The sequence below is a fragment of the Zosterops lateralis genome (assembly GCF_965231275.1).
Source record: "Zosterops lateralis genome assembly, chromosome: 4".
Lineage (NCBI taxonomy): Eukaryota > Metazoa > Chordata > Aves > Passeriformes > Zosteropidae > Zosterops > Zosterops lateralis.
Genome location: NC_139765.1, coordinates 19,411,402 through 19,434,710, shown reverse-complemented (window position 1 = coordinate 19,434,710; position 23,309 = coordinate 19,411,402). Strand labels below are relative to the sequence as shown.

General features: G+C 39.7%; 1 protein-coding gene across 6 annotated transcripts in view; it reads right to left on the bottom strand.

The window, feature by feature from the left end:
- The window catches only part of CHST11 (carbohydrate sulfotransferase 11), a 168,516-nt gene that overhangs the window by 79,302 nt on the left and 65,905 nt on the right, over window positions 1–23,309 (bottom strand). For 3 of the 6 annotated variants that reach the window (XM_083860201.1, XM_083860202.1, XM_083860203.1), the window contains 2 exons: window positions 15,358–15,443; window positions 4,858–4,982 (listed from right to left, as the gene is read on the bottom strand). In XM_083860201.1, the coding sequence (XP_083716327.1) occupies window positions 4,858–4,947 (90 nt within the window). In that variant the 5' untranslated portion in view covers window positions 4,948–4,982; window positions 15,358–15,443. The remainder of the gene's footprint in view (window positions 1–4,857; window positions 4,983–15,357; window positions 15,444–23,309) is intronic. The other 3 variants (XM_083860199.1, XM_083860200.1, XM_083860204.1) reach the window with 1 other exon arrangement.

The window sequence follows — 23,309 nt, the reverse complement described above, 5'->3', positions numbered from 1 at the left end:
AGATCCTGTCTGGAAAGATGCAGCTGCAATCTGTCCAAAAGTAAACCTCAGTCAGACACATCTGGATATTGCTGCTGCCTGGAAAGGCCCTACAAGAAGGTACCCAATTGTAGCTGCTTCACGCCAACCCTCCTCTGCCCTGAACCTGCTGTAAGCCTTATGCCAGTGGAAAGTAGGCACAGTGAATGCAGAATGATGCTGTTTGGATTTGGCAGACTAAGACATCTGGGCTGCAGTCCTTCCCTACTCAAGGAACTTCATAAAGCCTCCAACTTGAAAAAAAAAAAAAAAAAAGCCTCCAAGTTGAGTAGTTGAAGTGCTCCTTCCATTTCTTTCCCTCTGAGACAGAAAAGGAAGCACTTTCTAAAGGGCTTGAGTGCCTGTCCCCAATACTTAATCACCAGAAACCTGGTGATTAATCACCAGAAACTAATCACACACTTTTCTAATTGCAGTAACCAGGCTGGAAACAGACTTCAACCTAAGACACAAAAGTTTTTACCCTTAGCCTAAATATAATTCCCATTAACACTCTCTCTGCTATACTGTCTTAATATAAATGGCAGCTTAGACCAGATGTAGTAAGGGCCTATAACCTTTTGGTTGTGTTTCAACAAAAGAGAGGTCAATAGGCTATTTGTCATAATCTATTTTTAGGTTTCATGAAACTATACAAGAATAAGAAATAAATCAAGCTTGGCCTTTATAATCAGGAAAGAATGGCTTTCTGTGGATTTTTCTTTTAAAAATAGCTGAATATGGAAGGAAATGGAATGATTTGTTAAATGGATATGTTTGATAAGGGAATATTAATGTATTTTCCAATAATAAAAGTGAAGAATGCTGTTCCAGATAGACACTCCTTTTCATTTTTACTGCACAGACAGTGCTTGATTACAGTTTAGGGAAATGAACTGAAAGAACAGATGTACTATTTTTTTGATAGGTAGTCAGAAGGGTATTTTACGGAATCTGAGAAGAGTTGGAAGGCAGATGATTCAAAGGATAATTGAAGAATGATATTTGAACAGGTTACATTTGTGCCCTCAGGCATTAAACATAGGAGACTTTTTTAATTCCCAACACAGGAGTTCACATGGCTGAAAAGCAAATGAACACAAGGAATAATTTTGTTTCAGAGACATGCAGTAACTGCTGGTTAGCAAAAAGGGACTTTTCCACAATACTGTGAAATAGCAACATTTTATCTGAAATTATTTAGAATAAGCCAGATGTTACTCAGCTTAATATTCATCAACACCTGTTATGTTCTAGTATCATATTTTCAGTAGTTTCAGAACAGAGATCAAAAACATTTCTGGGTAACACAGGCAATAGCAAGGATGCACAGAAACAGCCCAAGGTGCAGGACTCTGGCTCTCTGGTGTTGGGACTCAGATGCAGAAGTCCTCTGCAGCCTCTTGGGACACAGATCACAGCTGACCCTCACCTCTGGGGGCTGAGGCTGCTGGGGAAAGCTGTCAGGCAGGTGGCAATGCCCCCCCTCCACTCTGGATCAGATATACACAAAGCACAAGTGCCTCTGTCCCCTACTCCTGCTGCAAGCTGGGACTCCCTTGTCAGGGTATAAGGGATACTCAACGTATAGACAAATATTCAAGATACATCTTTGGTGGCAATTTTAATATCAGACTTCAAGCAAAAAAAAACAAACAAAAAGTACCTTTCTAAGGGTTTTTTCAGCCCTCAATAATGTGTGCCCTGAACACCAGAGCATTCTCTTTAAAATCCCTGCAGGTTTGACACTCCCATATCCTGCATAACAACAGAGCCCACATTAATCCTTTTCAATAAAAACCAGATATATCAATTAGTGAATTTCAGTGGAGCACACACCCTACATCCACATCATTGACATGTTAGTGCATCATGATTAATGTTGTGCATTTCATGCCAATTGAATTCCTAATGATTAGCCACTTAATTCTGAGCTGAAACAATTACTCTTCCCATTGAGAAATACTTGTTTCAGCTCAAAGCTCGGCAGCTGGAGTACAGAAAAGCCATCTATAGCCAGTCATGCAAGTATGTATTGTGGAATCAAAACCCAGGTTTACTAATGCATAATTTGTATGCATAATGAAGCACTGGGCATACAAAACCATCCCTTTTCAAGACTGGTACAAAATCTGTCGGCAGGATTGAGCACATCTCTAATTCACAGACTTCAGCAGCAGTTGGGGCATGCACACACTCATGTTCATATTTGCACATGAGAAAGCAGTTTGCCCTGGCTCCATAAAGGCTCCACACAAACATTGGTTCTCCCTGAAGTCATTTAGATGAACATTTCAGACTCAGGATATATTGGTGGAGGCTGCAGTGACAAAGATATATATTAGAAAAAATCAAACAGGTACATCCTAGATAATTATAGAAAGGAGCAAATACTTGGCTTGTCTTCAAGTAAGGGAGGAATTTAAGAGGTACATCACATGGCAGCTGTGCAGTTTTGGTAGATGAACAATTTAACTCGTAACCAGTAATTACACTTGTCATTTTTTATGCTCAAAACACTATGCAGACAATAATTATACCACCAATGTGCCCCTGAGAAACAGACAAACAGGCAGAACTGTTAGAGGTATCACAAGTGTATCAGAGAACAACAATCTGATGACAAAAGGCACTAACAGCAGAACTAGTATTAGGGTCCATGGTGTGCTGATGGTGCAAACCAGCTCAGGCACTGGCTGAACATCCTGCAGCATGGCAGGAACAAGAACTATGCCTTGCCAGGCTGCTGCAGCAGAGACTTCGATGTGGTGCTGATTACTGCATCATCATTTAGATGGCGATTCAAGGATAGCATTAGTGTTGCCACACTCAGAGATATGGGCTGCAGTACGCAGAGCTGAGCATGGCTGAACAGACAGAAGTTCTCCAGGAACAGTTGCTCAGTGTAGTGTAGTATTTATAACACAATCAGAGCTGCTAACAACATGAGTGGAGCATTTCCCTAAGTCTCTGAAACTAAGGGACTGTCCCTAAAGCAAACTAAGCCATGGGAGAGTCTTTTTGCTGACTTCAGTAGCCACTGAATGAGACTCCTCTTACGTGTGATACACACAGCTGCTCTGACATCTGCAAAAAGACCTCCATTGACTTTCAAAATACATCAGGCCATTTCATCACCTACACACTGACCCACCACACAGTACAGTATTCAGATTTCGGATTCCATGTGGTCTTGTAGCTTTGCAGTGAAACACACTCTAGAACTTCACTGTGTAAGGGATCTGAGGCTGATGTGTATGACAGTGAGGATTCACAAGGGAGTGAATTCTAGGAGAGCACTGTGGTGTCCAGGAGACGTTACTTGGAGGAAAGACAAAAACTGCTTCTCAGAGTTAATTTTGCAAAATAAACAGCAGTAGCTGACAAGTATAACAGATACATAACTCTCAATTTCTAAATCAATGCATTTTCAGTGTCTGCAACTGCAGACTGAGTCCTTGTCTTTAGTTTTATCCTTGCTTGGCCTCTGCAACTACTCTCCATGCCCCATTTCTCCAAGACAGAATCCATGTGAAGAGACCACAGTCCCATTTAAGAATGTTTTCTAAGGATATGCAACTGGCCAAGCCCAGTTGCATCCTATCCCCTGTTCTTATTCTTTGCCAGTGGTGGGATAAAGAGATTCAGTGTCTTAGCAGATGATATGTTCTGTCTTACCTCTTTAGCCACAGATTTAATTACACCGATAATGTCATAAGAAGCAAAAATCAATTAGTCATTAAACCTGCCTAAGAAATTATTCTTTTATCCCATGTATTTTGTTTCAAGATCATTTACACTTGGGTAAAAAGACAGTTTTCTTCCTTCTGTGTCAATATTTTATACGGTAACTCATTTAACAGCCCAAGTGAAAATTTATGTGGGTCTCTCAAAAAGGACCAGCACATGATACTCTGTGCAAGGCACAAAGGTGATGCTTGAAGATTCCACCAGTCTTCCTGTGACAGATCAGCGGCTGTGTGATTCAGGAATCATAAGCAGCATCAGGGAGAGATCTGTTACATCCTTTTTGAAAACAAACTCCTTCAATGCATTTACATCTCAGTGTCCCATGACTTCTTTAGTGGTTGTTGAAGGTGAAACAGTAGGTCTTGCACTACTTGTTTTCTAGCTCCCTCCATTTTAATTAACACCTGGTCTGTCATTACTTTGGTGACACACCTTCATGTTAGCTTTACCAGCAGAGAATTTTTTTTCTTTTACCTGGTTTGTTTTTGCACTAGTTGCCTAAAATAAACAAATAAACAAGTGTGTAATTTTCAGAGGGAGAAGTGTCTCCTATTCATTCTTTCACTGTGTGGCTCCATCACTTTCTGATAAAGCCATGAACATAAACCTGCACACCAATTCATGTAAAAAATATACCCATTTCTGTAAGATAAAAAGTAGGAATTCAAGAGGGAGACTGAGCACAGCTGAAGTCTGAGAAGGACTGATGCTGAGAAGGAGACTTCAGGACTGGAGGAAATGGCAGGAAGGAATGGAAAGAACAGAGAAGCTGCAAATTTGGCAACAGTTTATTAACCCAAGTTTACATGAAATAAAGAAGAGAAAGGCAGCTGCAGAGAAAGCAGCAGAATCATTCCTATCCCTACAGTGAGATGCCCTGCACAGTGTCTGATCCCCACAAGGTTGTTTGGAAGCTGGATTTGCTTACTCTGTGTGTCATGCTTTTCCATCACTCTGTCAGTGCAGAGCTGTCTGTGGTGTGACATTTCCTACCAAATATACACAACCACACATCTGGATATGCACATTGCATTCGTTTTTAGCATTACCCCAGAACCCCTGAGTTCCTGCTTGAGTCCAAGTCCTTACCTGAGCTAGAAACTGTACAGGGACAGAGACAAAAACACCTCTGCAGACTCTTGACTGTGCATCAAGGAGGGAGCTGAGCAGAGTATCCATGTCCTTCAGATGAAGACTCAGATTAGCAAAAAATCCTGCACAAATGAGAGCGTTATAGAAGGGGTGAGAAAAGCCCAGACCCAGGGCTTACTCCCATACCAACAGTGTGCTCCTGCCCGGAAAATGCAGTGTGAAAGGATTTGTTTCTAGCCTGTAAATACATGGCATTTAAGAATAAGGAAGTGCATGGATATGCTTTTTTAGGTCCAAACTTATGGAAATAAAAGAATGAAAAAGCCTCTCCTGTGCTCAGGATAGTGACTTTTGGCTACTACTTTATAGAGAAATGTTACTGGCACAACAGTCTCTCACAGAAATAAACCAGCACCCAATATTGCATATCCCACCTTCCCCATAGGACCTTTCATTCAATTTACATTAGATAAGATATTATACTTCTGGAGAAGTACCAGTGACTTCAGCTTCTCCTTACTGGTTCAACTAAACATTTCCTTTTTCCTTCAGCTGAGCTTTTTATGAATACTTAATGTATCAAAATGAACTGAAAGCTACCACTATGCATCTGCTCTCCAGATCTTCCATCCATCTATTGTCAGCCAAGCTTAGTTCACAGAATACGACACTAACTATATTGCTATGAAAATACAACTCCTTCAACCACTATTTCACAAGTAAAATATATGCAAGGCAAAAGCCAAGTCTGACTTGAACAGATGAAACTGTCCTCTCCTAGCTATAGAGATGTCTTTGGGCTCCTGATGTCAATTCCCCATGCCACTTTGTACATTCATGTTCTGTCCTCTAATGGAATTAATATTCACTTCCTCTTTCTAATTTCCATATGCTTGTCTGAAATGATCTAAAACACAGCCCACATTTACATGGAGAAAATATTTATATTAAGGCATGAATTTGATAGCTACAGAGGTTGCTAATTTGCTATGTAGCCAGGTAATCTGACCGTGGGGATGCTGTGATTTTTTACTGTTCCTCTAAAACTTGGATGTAATGTTTTGCTTTTAGGCCCATGCCGGACAACACTCAGAATATTGTTCAGGTATGATTTAAGGTTGAAAAGAAAGGAACACTCCTTCCTGGTTTTTCTAGGCACCAGAAATACACATCAATTTCAGTGCACTGTAAATTTTCCAACTCTCTTTGGTTTGGCTGTATTTATTATGTCACTACCAGGGGAAAAAAAAAAAAAAAAAAGAAAATCTTTTTGGCATAAGACTTTCAGTATTTTCTAGTGCAACAGAATGTGCGGAATGATGAAAGGACAGATAAAAAATACTCACAAACATAGCTCCTTTCTGATCCCCTGGATGAGATCTTTTACCTTGAAGTTTGGCCTCTTTAGACCTTAGGAATTTTGCCATCAATTTTCAATACATTGACTTTCACTTTCTCCCAAGGTTATAAATTGACAGAAACATCAACACTGATAGCATGCTGGAAAACCTGTAAGAAAAAGCCATTCCTCCCTCCAATGCAACTACACAAAAGAATCACTGTGAAGGAAATTTTTTTTTTTCATTCTGTCTCTCGTATTTTGCCATTGCTTCATGAACATAGTGATAATACAAGATCCCATCCACACTAGAATATACAACTGCAACAGGTAAATAAACCAACAGTGATCTCCTTGAGTAGCCTCAGTGTGATATGTACTATTTTATTTATAGAGGAAAAAAAGACATACACAATACAAACAGGTTTTTTGTTGTATTCAAATGCTTTATAGGTGTTGCCTTGTAAAAATACCTTTTTCTTCTTTTTCTTTCCATACCTGTTTCATATAAGTAAGAAGCAAGATCTGAAAACTAGTGAATAAAAGCAGTTTAAGTGTGGCTGGCTCAGGTGATGGTAACTCAAACATCCAATCTTTCAGTCTGATGATTAAAAAAGCAAATGTAAGGATAACTCCACCAACCAGCAGCTGAGTGTTTCCTATGCATGGGGCGTATGTCCTCTATTTGCAGGGCTTCAGCTCCCAGTTCTCAGGGTGAGGAGAGCACTCTGAACACTGGCACGAATAGCGAATAGCACAGGACCCTTCAGTTTGTACTTTGGATTCAGTGAACTGTTAATCACTGTCGTCACAAGGGTTTGATGTCACCAAACAAGACTGTCAGGGCAAGGCAAAATTTTCTCCTTGTTTTACTAGATCAACAGATAAGCACACAAGGTCGTAAATCAGCCATGGGTGTTACTCTATTATATCCTCAAATCATCCTGACAGAGGCTTAATGAAGAGCCTGTCAGCCTGAAATCCTTCTGATTTCTTCTGTTTAGCTTCACAATGCATGATAGCATGAAGAGGAGAGACTGAAGACACTTTCTTGCACTGTGTCACTTGGATACATGACCTGCACAGTCTGGGATGCACAATTGCATCACCTCAAGTCCATCATTGCCCACACACCCTCCAGCCCATGAGATTAGCTCCAAGCCAACCCAAGTGTTTCCCACCTACTACAACTGGAAGAATGCAGCCCAAACTCACAACTGCTTTCAGCCATCCACAAACTCTTTATTTTCCACCTGACCTTTCTGCTCAGCCCTGCCCATAACCACAGAGAGCAGACTCACAGCAGGGGAAGCCACCTCTTCTAGTGCACTAAGTACGGATTGGACTGCAGCACCTGGCTTGACCCACCTTACGCTTCCCCACAAACTTCAACTAAAAGAAAACTTCCTTAGAAAGCATCCTTAAATAATCTGTGCTTGATTTGATAATTTACACACTTGTACAAAAACTCTACAGCCTGTCTCCCTATAGTACGATCAATTTCCTTAGTGTAGGATTCCCAAAAGGCATGTTACCTCCTGCAGCCACATCTTTCAAAGAGCAGTAAGTTAACCTTGCTAGTCTGTGGCATTCACAGAGAAACATCCCTGAATTTCTCTGCATAAACAGACAAGAAGATTATTGTACTTTTACTGAAGAAAGCTTTGGTAAGGTGCAGCTCATTACATTATTGAGGTTAACTTACATTGTAAGAAGTAAAAACAAAGAATGAATAGTACATATTGACATTACATACAATATCAATGGATATTATAGGCCATTTTGTAGAACTTGAGGTCCTGCATCAGATACAGCTAAGTCTGAAAAAATGGGACTTGGGGAATATAATCTCTTGAAATTAATTGTAAATTTATGAACATCTGTCCCACCTTAAAGTAAATAAGAATTACAAGTACCAGCAGATAGACTATATGTCTGTGTTCTCTGATTTTCGTAGTTATGTCTATTGGGATACATTACAGTCCCTCAGGGGGAGAGGGGTTACAGCTGGGCTTTCAGGATTTAAAGAGATCATCTGGCCCTGTCAAAAGTGGGCAACAACTCTGTTGCAGTTAAGAAACCTCTTCAACTAAAAAAAAAACCCTAGCACAGGGAAAAGAAGGCAGATGTTTACCAAACACATCTGTTTCATTCACACAATGGAGAAAGCTGCCCCAAAAACCAGTAGCACCAGAAACAAGCAAGAGAGGCTACAGTTTACAAGGTCTAGACTGGAAACACTGGGACACAGCAACTCATCCAGTGATGCTGGAGCACTTGAATGGTTTCTGGTGCTTGGAGCACGGACTGAAAGGCGACACTCTGCTCTGCAGGGACCAGGGGCAGAAATCTGTGCTCATTACAGCTATTTGCAAACACTGACATCCTCCCACTGCCCTTCGCTTCCTCCAAACTGCCATATCCCCCTTCATTATGAAGTATGATTACCCAGCTTTTCTGGTCCAAAATTTAAAAAATGGGGAGGAAAAAGGAGGAATTTCATGCAGAGAAAGAGGCAGGCGAGGTGTCCCATCTGAATATTACTGAGTTCAGAGCAAGCATTTGACTGAACCAACATGGTTCAGGTCTCCGGAGCTCTGATTTGGAGAGAATTAAACATAAAAAGTCCCTGAATGGCACCAGGTCAGAGTGCTGGAGTCCAGGTCTTCTCTCCACCCAGCTGTCCAAGTGCTTGTCTAACAGAGATCACATACATTGCATACAGATAGTTTTGAAAACTGTTTTATCTTCTTTCACCTCCACCACATGAAACCCTTTTGGCTTCGCCATGTCTCTCACACTTTTATGCCTCCAGAAATCTTTTATAGTAAAGCTCATATGCTCACAAAATAATAAAATACAAATCAAGGACTGGAGAAATTAAAAAGAGATGCTGCTTCTTTTTCTGTCTGGGAAATCTGAGCTACTTTGAGTGAGACTGTATTTTCTTTCATTTCATGCAGGTAACAAGTCTTTTATTAAACACAGGTGCCCAAAAATTCATCCCAATGCACTGCAGGAACTTGAATGAGCATGTCGTCGGGATAATTCTAGCCTTGAGTGCTCATAGTTACTGTACATACTTGTCTGATTAATTCCTCTTGACTTACAAAGGTATCCATTATGTCACAATGAATGATCTATGAAGCACACCAAACCTGAAATCTTCCCCTCCCCAAGCCATTTCCTCAGCATCTAAAAGAGCTCTTATCATTTGTAATCAGTAATTAATAACAAAGCATTCTCACTTGTGCAATTTTTCTGCTAAGGTTAATGTAATATTTCATCCCAGGCCAGCTGCTGTTTTATGGCTTCCAAGCATGACAGTAAGGAATGTCTCTGTGTAAGAAGTCATCCATGGAGTAAATCAATTATCTCCTCTTTCATCAGCAGGCATTTTGCTGCAGCAAACGAGGCTAATTACATATGAAAGTTGCTGTTTACCAACAGTAGTAAACCTAAAGTTTGGCATTGCACATCAATTGTTCTTCTTTATGTCTCCATTCTGTACCTTTCCCATTAAGGAGTTTTTAATTTATGATCAATCAAATACTGTGGTTATGAGCCATACTTACCACTGTTATCATCTGCACAGATTTGTCTATAAAGATCAGCATCAATCATACAACATGTATTTTCAGTACAGGTGGAACTTTCGGGCCACTTCATGCCCTCAATAAGGACACATACATGGCAATGACTTGGTTGCAAAGCATCAATATCTTCTAACATACTGTTCTTTAGGTAAACTGCATCATTTGTTATATCTGAAAGTTCACTTCCTAGGACAGCTATATGGCTGTCTCAAGAAAGAAATCTGAAACCCGGAACATATCTATGTGAAAACTGGAGAAAAAAATAATGGATAGCACTGGTGTACGGTGCTTGTGTAGTTTTCTTGTCTTACTGCAATTGACAAGTAACTCTAGAGATCTGCTTTGTTTCTCTCCTTTCTGACTGATATAGTAATTGTCAGTCATCTCAGGCTTTTCTGGCATGATATAGCTGACAAAAAACCAAGTCTGGCTCAGGACACTCATGACCCACAGGTTGTGCTCTGAAAGAGTATAATGAGGTTTTTATGTTTTTTGTAGTCTGGTCACTTGCTGCTGAAGACAAACCACCAGGTGAACTGAACCCCTCATCCTACTCAATGACCTGCACTTTGGTTGTTGTGTTTCTGAGAATGACAAGCCAGAGCATGCTGAAACAAACTGCACAGTGCCCAGTACCTCAGGCTCAACAAGGACAGAAATACCAGGTCCTAAGCATTGGAACCTTTGATACAAAGTGCTGTGGATGATGTGTACTCAGACCACAAAGCTCACCACAAACCTCCTGTACAGCTGTCCACAGAGTCATCCTAGGGAGCGGAAATCAACCGAAGATAGGAAACTACAACCCAGGTGCGTGATGTGGGCTGAACTAGGTTGAGATCTACAGGCAGTCTAAGCCACAGATAACCACAGGGCAGCTCCCAAAAAGCAGCATTTGTGGCCAGAGGAGAGTGAGGATGTATAAACAGTGTTTGCAAGGCAACAGTTCACTTACTTCCCTTCTCCTTGTGGGAAGGAGAGGAGGGGGAAAAACATAGAAGTAATAAAGGGAATGGGTCATTTTGGAATGACTGCACCAAACCAGTCCAATACAATTGCATAAAGCAACAAGCACATGGTTTACAGCTCTGACTCTCCAGTTTTAGCAAATCACTAAACCTGGATCCTGCTACACCAAAAGCAGACACCTAGAAATATCTCTCCTCAACAAAAAAAAAAAAAAAAAAAAGTTTGCAAAGGCAAACATCATGGCAAACATCATGACTTTTAGCCAAACAGTCAGAGTGATTCATGAATTAAAGTTAGGCAATGTCAAATTAGAAAGTGAAACAAACTTGTCCTTGCATTTGGATACCAATGGATACAGAACTTTATTTTTTCCGTATTCCTCTCAGAAGTCTAGATAGATTAAGCAATGGTGCTACTTGCATTTAATGAAAAATTAAATGCTAATCTTGACAACTAGAAGAAAAAAAAAATCAAACCTTAAAGATGCAATTATTTCCCATTCCTCTAACATTTGGTCTATTTTGATTTGAAACTTTTTAATTCAGTAGCACATTCACTGTACCAAACAGATCAATGTTAACCATGAAAGTGTGAGCAATGTTACCCAATTCTGAACTTCTGGTGACTCCAGATCATGGGCTGATCCACAATTATCTGTTATTCTCAGAGCATTGGGGCTGTACATAGCCATGCAAATTACAAGACACAGTTATATATGTTGTCTTCTAAAAATATGTCTTGCAAGTATTTGTTCATCCACATTCTTAAATTCCTGGGGTTTCATATGCAAAAAATCCTTCATGAAATCTACCCAAGATAAAATGCCAGTTTGTGTCACACTTTTGCAGGGCCCTTCATCTGTGTTCAGTTACATCTAGATTCTCTCCTTTGATATTTTTTGTGTGTTTGAATCCTCTTTCTCTTTCCATTTATAATTATGTGGCTTTTTAATAAACTCATTAAATAAACAATCCATTTTAGCCCTCAAAATTTGCCACTGTATCTCTGCAGCTTAGTACTAAACCTCCACCTAAAAATGAAAGGCAAAACTACAGATAATAGGGTCTAAGATGTGCTCCACATTGCCTGCTGTGTATAAGGAGACCACAGCCTGGAAATCCACCTACTCAGTGTAAATCCAGTTCAGTTACATTGACTTTTCTTTCCCTCATGATATATGAGTGCTCACAAAAAATCTTGCAGTGAAAGCCCCAGAGAAGAAATCTTTTGTCCACAGACAAATAAATGCACTTCCCATTTTCTGCTTTATTACCACAGGCAAAAGAGCAAACACATTGTTCTTACTTTTACAATAATCAGAAGGCCAGACAAGCCAGCTAAGGCATAAATACCACATGGGCTTTTTCATGGACATTTTCTCAAGTCCTAATTCAAGTGGTATCTCTACCCATTTGTCTGCTCTTTCCTCTCTCAACTTACAAACAATTATGATTAGCCCCCTGAAAATCTGACTGCAATCCTAACATTCAGCTCCTACAAACCACCAAACAACACATTCTATCACCTTCAGATCATTGCTACATTTGACTCATCTCTTTCTGCCCTTTTTTTAACTATTTTTTTCCTTCTCTTCTTTTCCCCTTTCCTTTCTCTTTCCTTTTCACAATCATTCACCAAGCCAAAAAAAAGATTCAAGAAACAAATGATGGCATCTGCAAACAACTCAAGTAACTCCATAGAAGGAAACAACAGGCCAGGATCAGAGAGGCTGTTATATGTCACCTTAGTAAACAACCACAGTCAAACTCTCAGCTGGTGTAAATCAACCTGTCTCCATCTGGTTTTATGAGGGCAGTGCAACTCGATATTAAACACAGAGGAGAAAAACCTGATTCATGTTAAACTACAGCATCTGAAAACCCAGTGAGTACTGACCTTATCTGACACCTATTTCAATCAATGGCCAAACTCTCATCTCCCCAGGCAGGGAATAGCCAGGTAGACACAGAATGCAAGGCAGAATGGAGCCTTAATCCATCTCAAATTAAAAGTTTCCAACCCTAAAAAAATCACAGCTACACCTAGCTTGCAGTAATCCAAAACCATAGCTTCAAGGCAACTTTCTGGCCTCACTTTGGCATTTAAATTAACATATTACTTTGAACTACAAATATCTGCTCAGTCAGCTCTAATGCTTCTCTGAGGCAGCTAAACTGAGTGCCAGAGAGTTTCTGTGATGGCCCACACAGCCACTGACACCCAGGAGAGAAACATGGATTCACAACATCAGGAGTCCAACAGGTTCTGACAGTCAAAGGTTAAAGATCTAATCTCCAACAGGTTCTGATAGTCAAAGGATAAAGGTCTAACCTACACCATGTTTTCATTACCTAGATCAGTAGGAGAGAGATTTTGGCCAAAAATGTCTTTGTAGAATCAAAGAATGGTTTGGGCTGGAAGGAATGCCAAAGACCATCTTGTTCCAACTGCCAGGAGCTCTGCCTTCCACTAGAGCTCCCATCCAGCCTGGCCTTGTCTTCTTGCATATTTATTATATATTGACTTCTGTGCTGACTTTACAAATGGCTGATTGCAACTGCTTCAGTGAGGAAACATGAGACATCTGATCTCTATCCTCTCACCCTTGCAAGTACAGGTGAACTCTAGGGGAACAAGCACCCTCCTGCCAAAATACACACCAGTTTCTAATCTGCCACCTTAAGAAAGGTGAGAGACATCTCTTTGGGAACAAATGGAAGAAAAAAAGATGAACCATGTATCTGATGAAGCATTCTAGGTGTCATCTCCAGTCTGTTGTTTTCTCTGGCAGTCTCTAATCATGGCCTTTTCTTCTAAGTGTTTTCCCAGATTGCATACCCTCATTTGTCCGTCCCTCTAATACTGAGGACAGTATGCAAAGCCCCTTCCAAAAAAACCAAGCACCAACTAAATACAAAGAAACAAAAATTAAAAGCTTCATAAAATGGGTATCAGCAAGTTGATGGAAACATTTGTGTATGAAAAACATAATCTCTTAATTTCAGCATCAGCTGCCAGAATTGCTGCACTTCCTCAAACATTGACCTTCTGGCTGGCTCACAGGTGAGCCCAGAAAGGGATGCTAGTGGTTCACTTGGTTAGGGTACACAGAAAGAGAGGAGCTGCCAGCTTATGTCCCCTGCTTCAGGAAGATCAGGAAACCTTTTCAGTTATCCAAGTTTGCAAGGGCTCTAGGATTATAGCCCTTCAGTCAATGGGGATGTTTCTTTACTATGGCTTGGCCTCTAATAATGTTAAAGAGCAAAAGGTTTTAACTGACACACAGGAGACCCCAGAGAGACTAATTACTCAGCCAGTCTCTTCTCCCTTACCTGCTCCTCTTGAACATCTGCGAAGAGTCTTTAAATGTGACCTGCAAATGCTAATAGTTTTCCTTTGCAGTACTGGATTGTTCCACTTCAGGGCTTCTGCATGTACTTTTCATTTATGCGATGCTGACTCCCATAATGGTCAATAAAGGGCAGTATAATGGTATGACAAACTTATGTTCTCAGCTAGGCCCAGAATTTGAACTGAATTAGAAAGCCAGCCTGTGTTCATAAAAACAACGAGCAAATGGAGCTTTACTGCGCTACATAACAGATATCACATATCATTGAGTTGCTGTCAATTCTTTATGCAAATACTTTAAATCCCTCAGACATCGTTTTGCACACTATATAGGGAGTCTCTTCATAATCAAATAGTATTTAAAACATTTACTGCCTTGTTAAATCTAACATGTTAGATTTACTGGGATAGTCAGTTTCTCTAATAGCCAATTTAGTAAAACTCAATGCATTAATTGATGGATAAATATATAATAGGTGGTTGTTAAACTTTAATAAATATGTTTAATAGTCAGCTGGCATTTTCTTTCAATGGCAGCACTTCCTCTCAGCTGCCAACAGGAAATGCTTCTCCTGAATGTGACAATTCAGCCCACATGTAGGGAATAAATTAATCTAGAGGAGCAAACAGGACCATGAATTTCAGGTAGCTTTCCTATGCTGCTTGTCACAAGAAGAGCAATAACTGAGATTATTGGTCTGAGGTCCTAAGCTCCCATCAAGACAGTTAGGTGTTGAATTGCACACAACGTAAGGAAGAACATGAGCTACAGTGTTTGTCTAGACTCTATACGAACCATGGATCAGGACAGGAAAGGCAGCTAGCTACCTGAAAGTCATATAAATGATATTCATATATTATTATTGCAATGTACAGTCTAACTGCACTCCTTGTCTCATGTAGATCATGTCACATTCTCTCACCCCACCATGCCAATATGTATCAATACAATGCCTTGGCTTCGAGCTAGATCTAAAAAGTATGAGCTTTTAAGGCTTTTGGGTATCTAAGAAAAGATTATGGAGGAGTCCACATCATTAAGATGACTAAAAGCCTTTAAAAATCAGGCTTTTAACTCAAACTATAGAATGTTATAGCTAAACCTTGCAGGTTTCAGGATCAGTTCTCCCGAATGAAGGCAGCTGTTGCATGTAAGTAAGAAAAACAGACCAAAATATCATCAAAAGAGACTGTATTTGTCTGCTGGATTGGGAAGCATAATTATAGCCACAAAACACTCACCTGGGTGGGATTATACAGTTCCTGGAGTGGGCTTCTGGATCCTTTCCGACAGCAAATGTCCATCCCGAATGGATTTCTACGCATTACTGTAAGGGGAAATTGAAATTAGTACAAGTTAGCAATACTGGTTAGCAGAAGGCAATTGCAATACCTACAGCAAGAAAAGATTTCCTGACAGATCAAAAGATTCTAGACAGTGTTGTCACTTAACTCCTGATTTTCCTTTCCTTAGCAATTGTCCAATAGCTAAATTCTTTTTCTATTGTGGAAGTTACTGAAAATAAAATCTCTGTTATAAAAGTTGTTATGCAACATCTCTCAGTTTGGGTGCACAAAAATTCAAGCATGGGGACCAAAGCAAGACAATTTTCAGCTGTGCCAGACACCTACTTTTCTGATCATAAGGGAGGGGTCAGCTGGATTCCTATAATCAGCACCTCCGAGACGCAGTGTTTGAGCCTCAGCCTAAATGCAGATGTATATAGGAACTTCATATCAAAATGCATGATTTTAAAGCTTTTGGCCTAACTCTACTGTTTTGTCCTAGAACAGATACTCATCAGTAAACAACACACATACAATCAAACACTGCTGCCCTTCTTGCCACAGTTTTGCTCTACATATTACAACTGGAAATTTGACTGATCCACAGAACAACACGCACTGTGTTATAGCATTAAAGACCAGCTGGTTTTCAGACCAAAGACTTTGAGAAAGGTCTGATCAAGGAGCATTTTCGATGACAAATTTTTCAGGAGAGGTGTTGACCTGAGCCCCAGCAGGGATGGAGACCATCAGCTTCAAGTTAGACTTTTGTGGCCATAAAACTCTGTAAGAAGACATTCAGTTCTAACCACATTCTATAGTCAGGAGGAAAACAAGAGCTTCTAATCTCACACGGCCCACATGTTGACACTCTTCTGCTCCCAGCTCGCCCTGGAACTCCGGAAGGAGCATCAGGCTGTCAGACACCCACATCAGGCATCGCAGAGAGGGAAGATTTGTCTCATCAACCTTTGATTAAGACATAACCAAAAAAAAAGGGAAAAAGAGATGTTCCTGACAGGAACATCATGTTAAGCCAAGTCAGGCATGCTTTTACCACCTCTTGCCATATTTTGTAATCAGAAACTATTGAAGTGTCCTAGAGCAATGAGCTGCACCACTTGCAGCCATGATATTGTGGGCTTCAAGCCAAGTCAGAGAATACAGTCCAGTAATGTTGTAATACTGAGGCCTAATATACAATCATAATTGATACATCAAGTAATATAAACCACAGAAAACTACAGGCCAATCTAGAAACATAATAGATTCCTTCACTCACTTCATATCTATTTTTCAATAGGAGTTAATTATCTAATAACATGCTGGGTTGCTTTTTCCCTAAGCAGACAGATTCCACGGGTCTTGTGGCTGGAGGCAGAAATACTCAGTAAACAAACTGGCTTCCATTTTCTTCACAATTAGGACAGTAATTTTACTAGAGGCAATAATTTTACTTGACACATTTAAACACCTGATTAAATTCTGAGCATTTTTAGTCATGCAGACAAGTATTGATATTCCTCCATTTCTGTGCTAATGTGTCTTTTCAAAAAATAACTTCCAATGTGTTTTAAAAAGTTAAAACTTTAAAAATATTTCACAGTAACGTCAACTTCCAGAGCCTGGAAGTGGTTTTAGGAGAAAATATTGAAGTGAGAATGTTAGACATCCAGCAGCCATTCTAACAACAGAGCTCCTGTCCACCTCATCCCTCTCCCTCAAAATGCTCTCTTGTATCAGAGCTGTGTCCAGAGAAGCTTCGAAATAATTTTGTAGCCCTTTCCTCAATAAAGAAACCTTTCCAAAATGAAGGCTTCTACTCAAGGGCAAACCATATTAAAACACCACAGCAGGAGAGAAAAAGGGACAGGGGAACATTTCAGTGTATCCAGCTCATTAGACTGTGATAACTAAGGTCCTGCAACACTGATGCTTGGTTCTAAAATGAAGAAGAATAACAATTCTAGTGCTCCCTAATTCATTATTTCACTTTTCATTTCCATTAAATACAGTAAATAGTACTGTGTATAAATGTATCCATCCCTTCCTGCTTCACTTAGCCAGCAGGTATCAACAATTTATATGCAGCAGTAACAGCAATAAAGATTAAATTATTTACACAACATGAAAGATTTGTTTCCAGATGTAAATAGACAATAAAAAAGCTATCTCCCCAGCAAAAGCTAAATGCTAATGTAGAGCCTTAATCATAAAGGCAATTGAACCTATTTTATAATTTCCGGTATTACTTTATTGGTTTGTTTTCTTCAATAAAGCCTTTAGAATCAGACTGTGGGGTTAGCATAGCAATACTGCACTTGGTTTCCTGTTTATTGATGTCAGGAACAGCACTCCCTGTACAACTGTACACAGCACATCTGTGCATACCTGGAAAGTACGTGTACCTGCAATTTAACTATAGCATCAAAATAAAGGTGAATGCTCCCCTTTCCTCAGCAGAAATTCCACCTGCACTGTTTGTACAACTACCCTTATGTGAATAACTATCAGGCATGTTTTTATACAGTTCAGAACACTTTCTGGCATGCCTCTGGGCAAACTCACCTCTCAGGGCTCCTGCAACCTTCTTTCTACCGTCTCAGTTTCTCTGAGGCAGTACTTCATTACACCAATAACAAAACCTCTTGGGCCTGAACCTCACCTATAGCAATCTGTAGTAAGAAAAGCTGTAGTATGGAGGGTAACTACAGCTCTACTAATTTTAACAAAACTTTTGCTAAGGATCCATCACACCATTGTGGAAGTGAAAATTTAAAAATCAAGCCCTTTATCCTCACCAAATCTTATTAGTATAGTAAATGTCCAAATCTACATTTTATGGCTTGGGCTGATCTCCATACATAATTACAGTTAATTATAATCTAATGATAAGTACTGCATATGCATGGCTTCAAGAACAATTCAAAAGATCATGTTCACACACACCAAGAGTGTGAAACAGCTGACAAAGAAACTTAGAATTGTCTAGGTTGTAAAAGACCTTTAAGATCGGCAGCATTCAGTGCCTTTAATGATTAAAGCGTAGTGCTAATACTGCAAGTGCAGCAAGAACATGAATCCCTTGAATTTAGGCAGGAGTGTGAGCAACTGGATAAATTGTGAGTTTGTTACTTAAATACAAGAGCTGTAAAAACAAGACCTTTGTTCCATCCTCAGGAATGATGAGTCAAAAATGCAGTCTTGGCCCATCTTGCTAAAATATGGAACCACTAGTTCCATATGGTGTGGAACCACTAGTTATGAATCTAACAAGGAAGTTTGTAGTGGATGCTATCTAGGCACCAAATTCCAATTTCTCAAAAGAAGAAGATAAACAGCCTTGCTTATCAACACAACAATCAGTTGTGTATGCATACATACAGAGGAGTGTGTAAGCCTTAAATCATCTCAGAACAGAAGCATCAGTGCACAGCTTCAACTTCCAGAAAATTCCATTTAGACCCACCAGTACCAAGAGCAGGAATTTGACCTGTGAATTACAGCACACTGAGCACAAGAACACTGAAGATCATTCACATGGAAACGTGTGAGCCAGGCTTAATCTGTCACCTCTCCTTGGCAGAAGGCATTTCTAATGCACTTGGTAACCTTCAAAGACCCTATCCCAGAATGGGAGGCCTCTGGAGAAAATACTGAATATAAGAAGGCACATCAATACCATTTCTGCCTCTCCCTATCAGGAGCTAAAAAAAAACTGAGGCAGGGGACATGGTAGCACTTCTGTTGGGACCTCACTAGCCTAAAATGTATGTGAACACTGGGACTACCTAGACAAAGTGAAAGGGGGTCAGGCAGAAATCATAAGAACCAGGATTTTTGGAGACTGAAAGCCATAAAGGTGACCTCACAAAGTCTCGGAAGGGTAAATCAAACAATTTCTCACAAGGCCATGTGGGATTAAGTCCCAGAGGAGACTCTGCTGGAAGAGACACACAAAATAGCTGCCACTTCTTCCTCAGTACCGAGAGATACAAACAAGTGGCATTTCAAGCATGGGTGTATGCATTCAGCAGCCATCTCTATCATTACCATTCTACTATCTCATAGATGTCTTAGGCTCCAGTTTCCAAGGCTTCTGTATATTTAAAGGTCCCCAGCTGTTATCTAGCAACTGCCTCCCTACTTGGTAATATTTAATTTACATTGCTTGGACCATTCTAATTACTGCCATGATAACAAAAACCAAATGTAAAAATTTTACCTCTGTTCACTTCCCCTTAAATTAAGTCTCATATTACAAATATTTGAGAAAAGTTCTGAGGACATATTAATATTTAACTTTTCATTACACTGGTCTAAAGTACAAAGAAGAAAATTCCCTAATACAGCATTGCTTAAAGCTGACATAAATAATTCATTCCTCCTATTCGGATACAAGTTCTCTCACTGAGGAGGAACAAGTATGCACTGACAGCAGTATGGCGAGACTCCAGTTGAGGACCAGATCCTGTTCCTATTTTAAAGAAACAAGTATATATATTCCTTCAATATATTCCTCTTTTTGGTCTGATTGCTCTTCATTTTTGGTCTGATTTCTGCACAACAGGCTGGAAATAGTTGCTTCTTTTGTCTGAAGTACTCTACTCTCCAGCTAATCCATTGCTCTTCTGCCCAACCACCCCCTAATTTCAGGCCAGAGTTAATGCTTTCCATGGAGCATCTTCCTGACAGTTAAGAGCAGGTACATAACTTAGTAGCTTTTCCTTGAGCTGTAACCCACTGGGTTAGGGCCAACCATTCACCTAAACATTCCCTACCCAACCTAGACAGAAAAATCAGTGCCAATTGGTCGAGGCAAGATAGCAGCATCAAAATGTATACTTAGACCTTGGTCATCTCTAGCCATGTTTACACAAGCTATTGCCTTTAAACTTCCTGAATTTTTAAATCAAAGCAAAAATAAATAATTATACTGAACATTCAGAAATTCTCTTCAGCTAAAAACCTGTACATGGTTTTTCTTGCATTGATTTCTGCTATGACCCCAAAGCAGCACAGAAAATTACTTCTATTTGGTGTCTAGGATGAAGTTTTGGAATACATATGTCAATACTACACCAAACACCTTAACCACAGTGAGACATCCATAGCCCAATGGTAAACATTCTTCTGTAGATGGTAGTATGAAACAATGCTCTGTCTGTATTGGCAAGAATTATGTTCAAGGCAAACTGGTCATATCCGAATACAAATCAAGCAAGGTTCAATCCAACAACATTTTGCACATCCAATATTCTTGAACCATGATAACACACAGAGCAGAGTTAAAGTGACCCAAGGAAGCAACTCTTTCCCAGAGTTCCTCAGAGTTTTGGGACTGGTTTGGGTTTGGTGAGTTTTTTTGTTAATATGGAACATCTTGTCCACATACCTTTCAGACAGTTAGCTAAAATCATGCTGAACAAGCTTGTGATTAGTAAACAACTCGTTCTGCTTCAGGAAAACGAGTCTTCCATAATAATTTACAACAATTTGCTCTGCAAGACTTCAGCCAAGTTTAAACCACAGGCAAAATTCAGCAACAAAAGTCTAACTCATTTCAAATGTCATTAAAATGCCTATGCTTCCTTCTACAGAGTAATCAGGCTAAGGACAGTAAATGGCATGAAAGGGTTAATTTTTAATGAGCAACCAGGAAAATGAGGAGTGAATGCAAATGCTGTCACCCAGCACTGGCTACAAAGCCTGAGTAAGGAGACTTTGAGATAGCTCTCTAGGCAATGATTTATGAACACTAATCCTTCAGCAGGGGTTCACAAAGATCATTGGATTGATAGCAACATCTTGCGACATCTGAGGCCTTGCGCTTTGCTGCATTCAGGTCAGGATTTTAGACTAAATTATTAGTCCTTTGAGGCGTTGATTTAGAAGAATTAAAGACTGTAGTCAAAATAGATAGTGCTGAGATAATGTAGCTAGGACTTCCCTTTTGCTAACAGAAGCCAGACTGAAGAAACTGATAATTCTTGGAAGGAACTGATAAATCAGAGAAGCTGTCAAACTAGGCTTTTGCATCCTGAATAATCAATAGACCCCATGAATACAATACAATCATAAATCAAACAGTCCTGGAAAAAACAGGATTTAGTTGTCACGAACACTAAAGGTTAAAAAGTCAAAGGAGGAAGACCCATCTTACTTCATCATTTTGGGACCCCACCCTATAAAAAAGACCACTGACCCATTTCAAAGAACAAACTACGCATGCTTGATGGCTTTTTGGGCTAATTTCCATACGAAGCGGGGAATGGGAGGTACCAGAGCTATGAATATGCATTTGTAGTTTGTGTATTCAATAGTCCTGTACATAAAAGACCCTGTGATCATCTGTAAATTGCGCGGGTGTTTTTGGGAGCGATCCCCCACGCAGGCTGCCCGGCATCGTAATAAACATACACTTTCTAACTTTAAATTATTAGAGAGTCTTTGTCCGTCATAGTTGGATATTGGTATTAGATCAATGTCCATAGTTTTTTAATAAATCACCTTTATCTGGACACCTTGAATACAAGGATTTATGACTAAACTTTTGTCTGGCTTCTTTTGATTTCTTAAGGTAACACTGTAAATTTCTTCCCTGGAGCTAGAGAGATCTATTTTTAGAAGGTAAAAACAAGATTAGCTATTGTATATAAGCATGCCCAAGTCTTAAACCCAGAGAATGTGACAATTCTTTTTTATATCAATGGAGAACAGATTTTACCTTACGCCAGACAGCAACTACAAAAACAAGGGTTTACTTAGCTTGAGAAACAAACAAAAATGGATGCAACAAAAGCCAAGGATAAAAAATAAAGAAGAGATCACACGTTAGTGAAATGATTATGTCTGAGGAGAGCAGGAAAGCTGCAAGTATAGGGGGCCAGGGACCAGCAAAGTAATAGTCCTCACTTCCCAGATCAGAAAAGTAGAGGCAAAGACCTTAAAAACTTCCACAAACCTATTAGTTGCCACAGACTGAATTCATGTTAGAAGTGAGATTTCTGTAAGATACTCATTTAAGCTCCTACAATTAACAGAGAGACACACCTGCAGAGACAGACCACCCCAAGGGGCTCTGGAGGGAGCTCCTCTCCTTTCCACTGACCAGCAAACTAAATGGTTGAGGTGACTTGAAATAAATCCTGGCACAGTAAGGAAATGAATCTCAACGTTTGTTTCTTGGCTCTAATCACTGATTACAAAAGTTGTAAATGCCGTCCAAAGAATAGAGAGATATTTAATTCCTTTTTGCTTTAGACAGTTTTCCAGAAATAAATTTGTATTTTATCCTGTTCTCAGATTAGCATGGGGATGGATTTAATTGGGCACAGTTGGGAAGTTAATATCCTTGGGTGAAATTATGCAGAGACTTAGATCCTTGGTCACCCTATGGACATTGCATGTGGCATAAATTAGCACAACATCTTTCCTGTTAATGAACAACGAGAAACTCTTTTCCAGTAATTTTTTTAAAAAATGTTATCTATACGGCATTTCTTTAGAAATCTCAAGAACTTATCCACAAACCTAACTCAAGAGACTTTTCCACAGGCTTTACTACTCCTATGAGGGGAGCTCTATTTTGTTTATCTCAAACACACAGGCTTCTTTAAACACCACGAGTTCTTGTACGTGCAAACTACAAACCACATTAGATTTGGTCAGAACTTTCTGATACAACTTTGTTTTCTCTGGCAAGAAATGCAGATCTGGGGGCATCACAATATTTCATGGGTCCATTCTGGATGGATCACGGATCATCTCAGCTATCTGCTCACCTCTCAGAATGCTGTATTTCATGTCATCAATTAGCAAAGCCAGATCTCACAAAATATTGATCAAAACAGTATATTTCTTTTCTCGCTGGACTACTTCTAAGTGCTCATAAATAAATTTTAAAA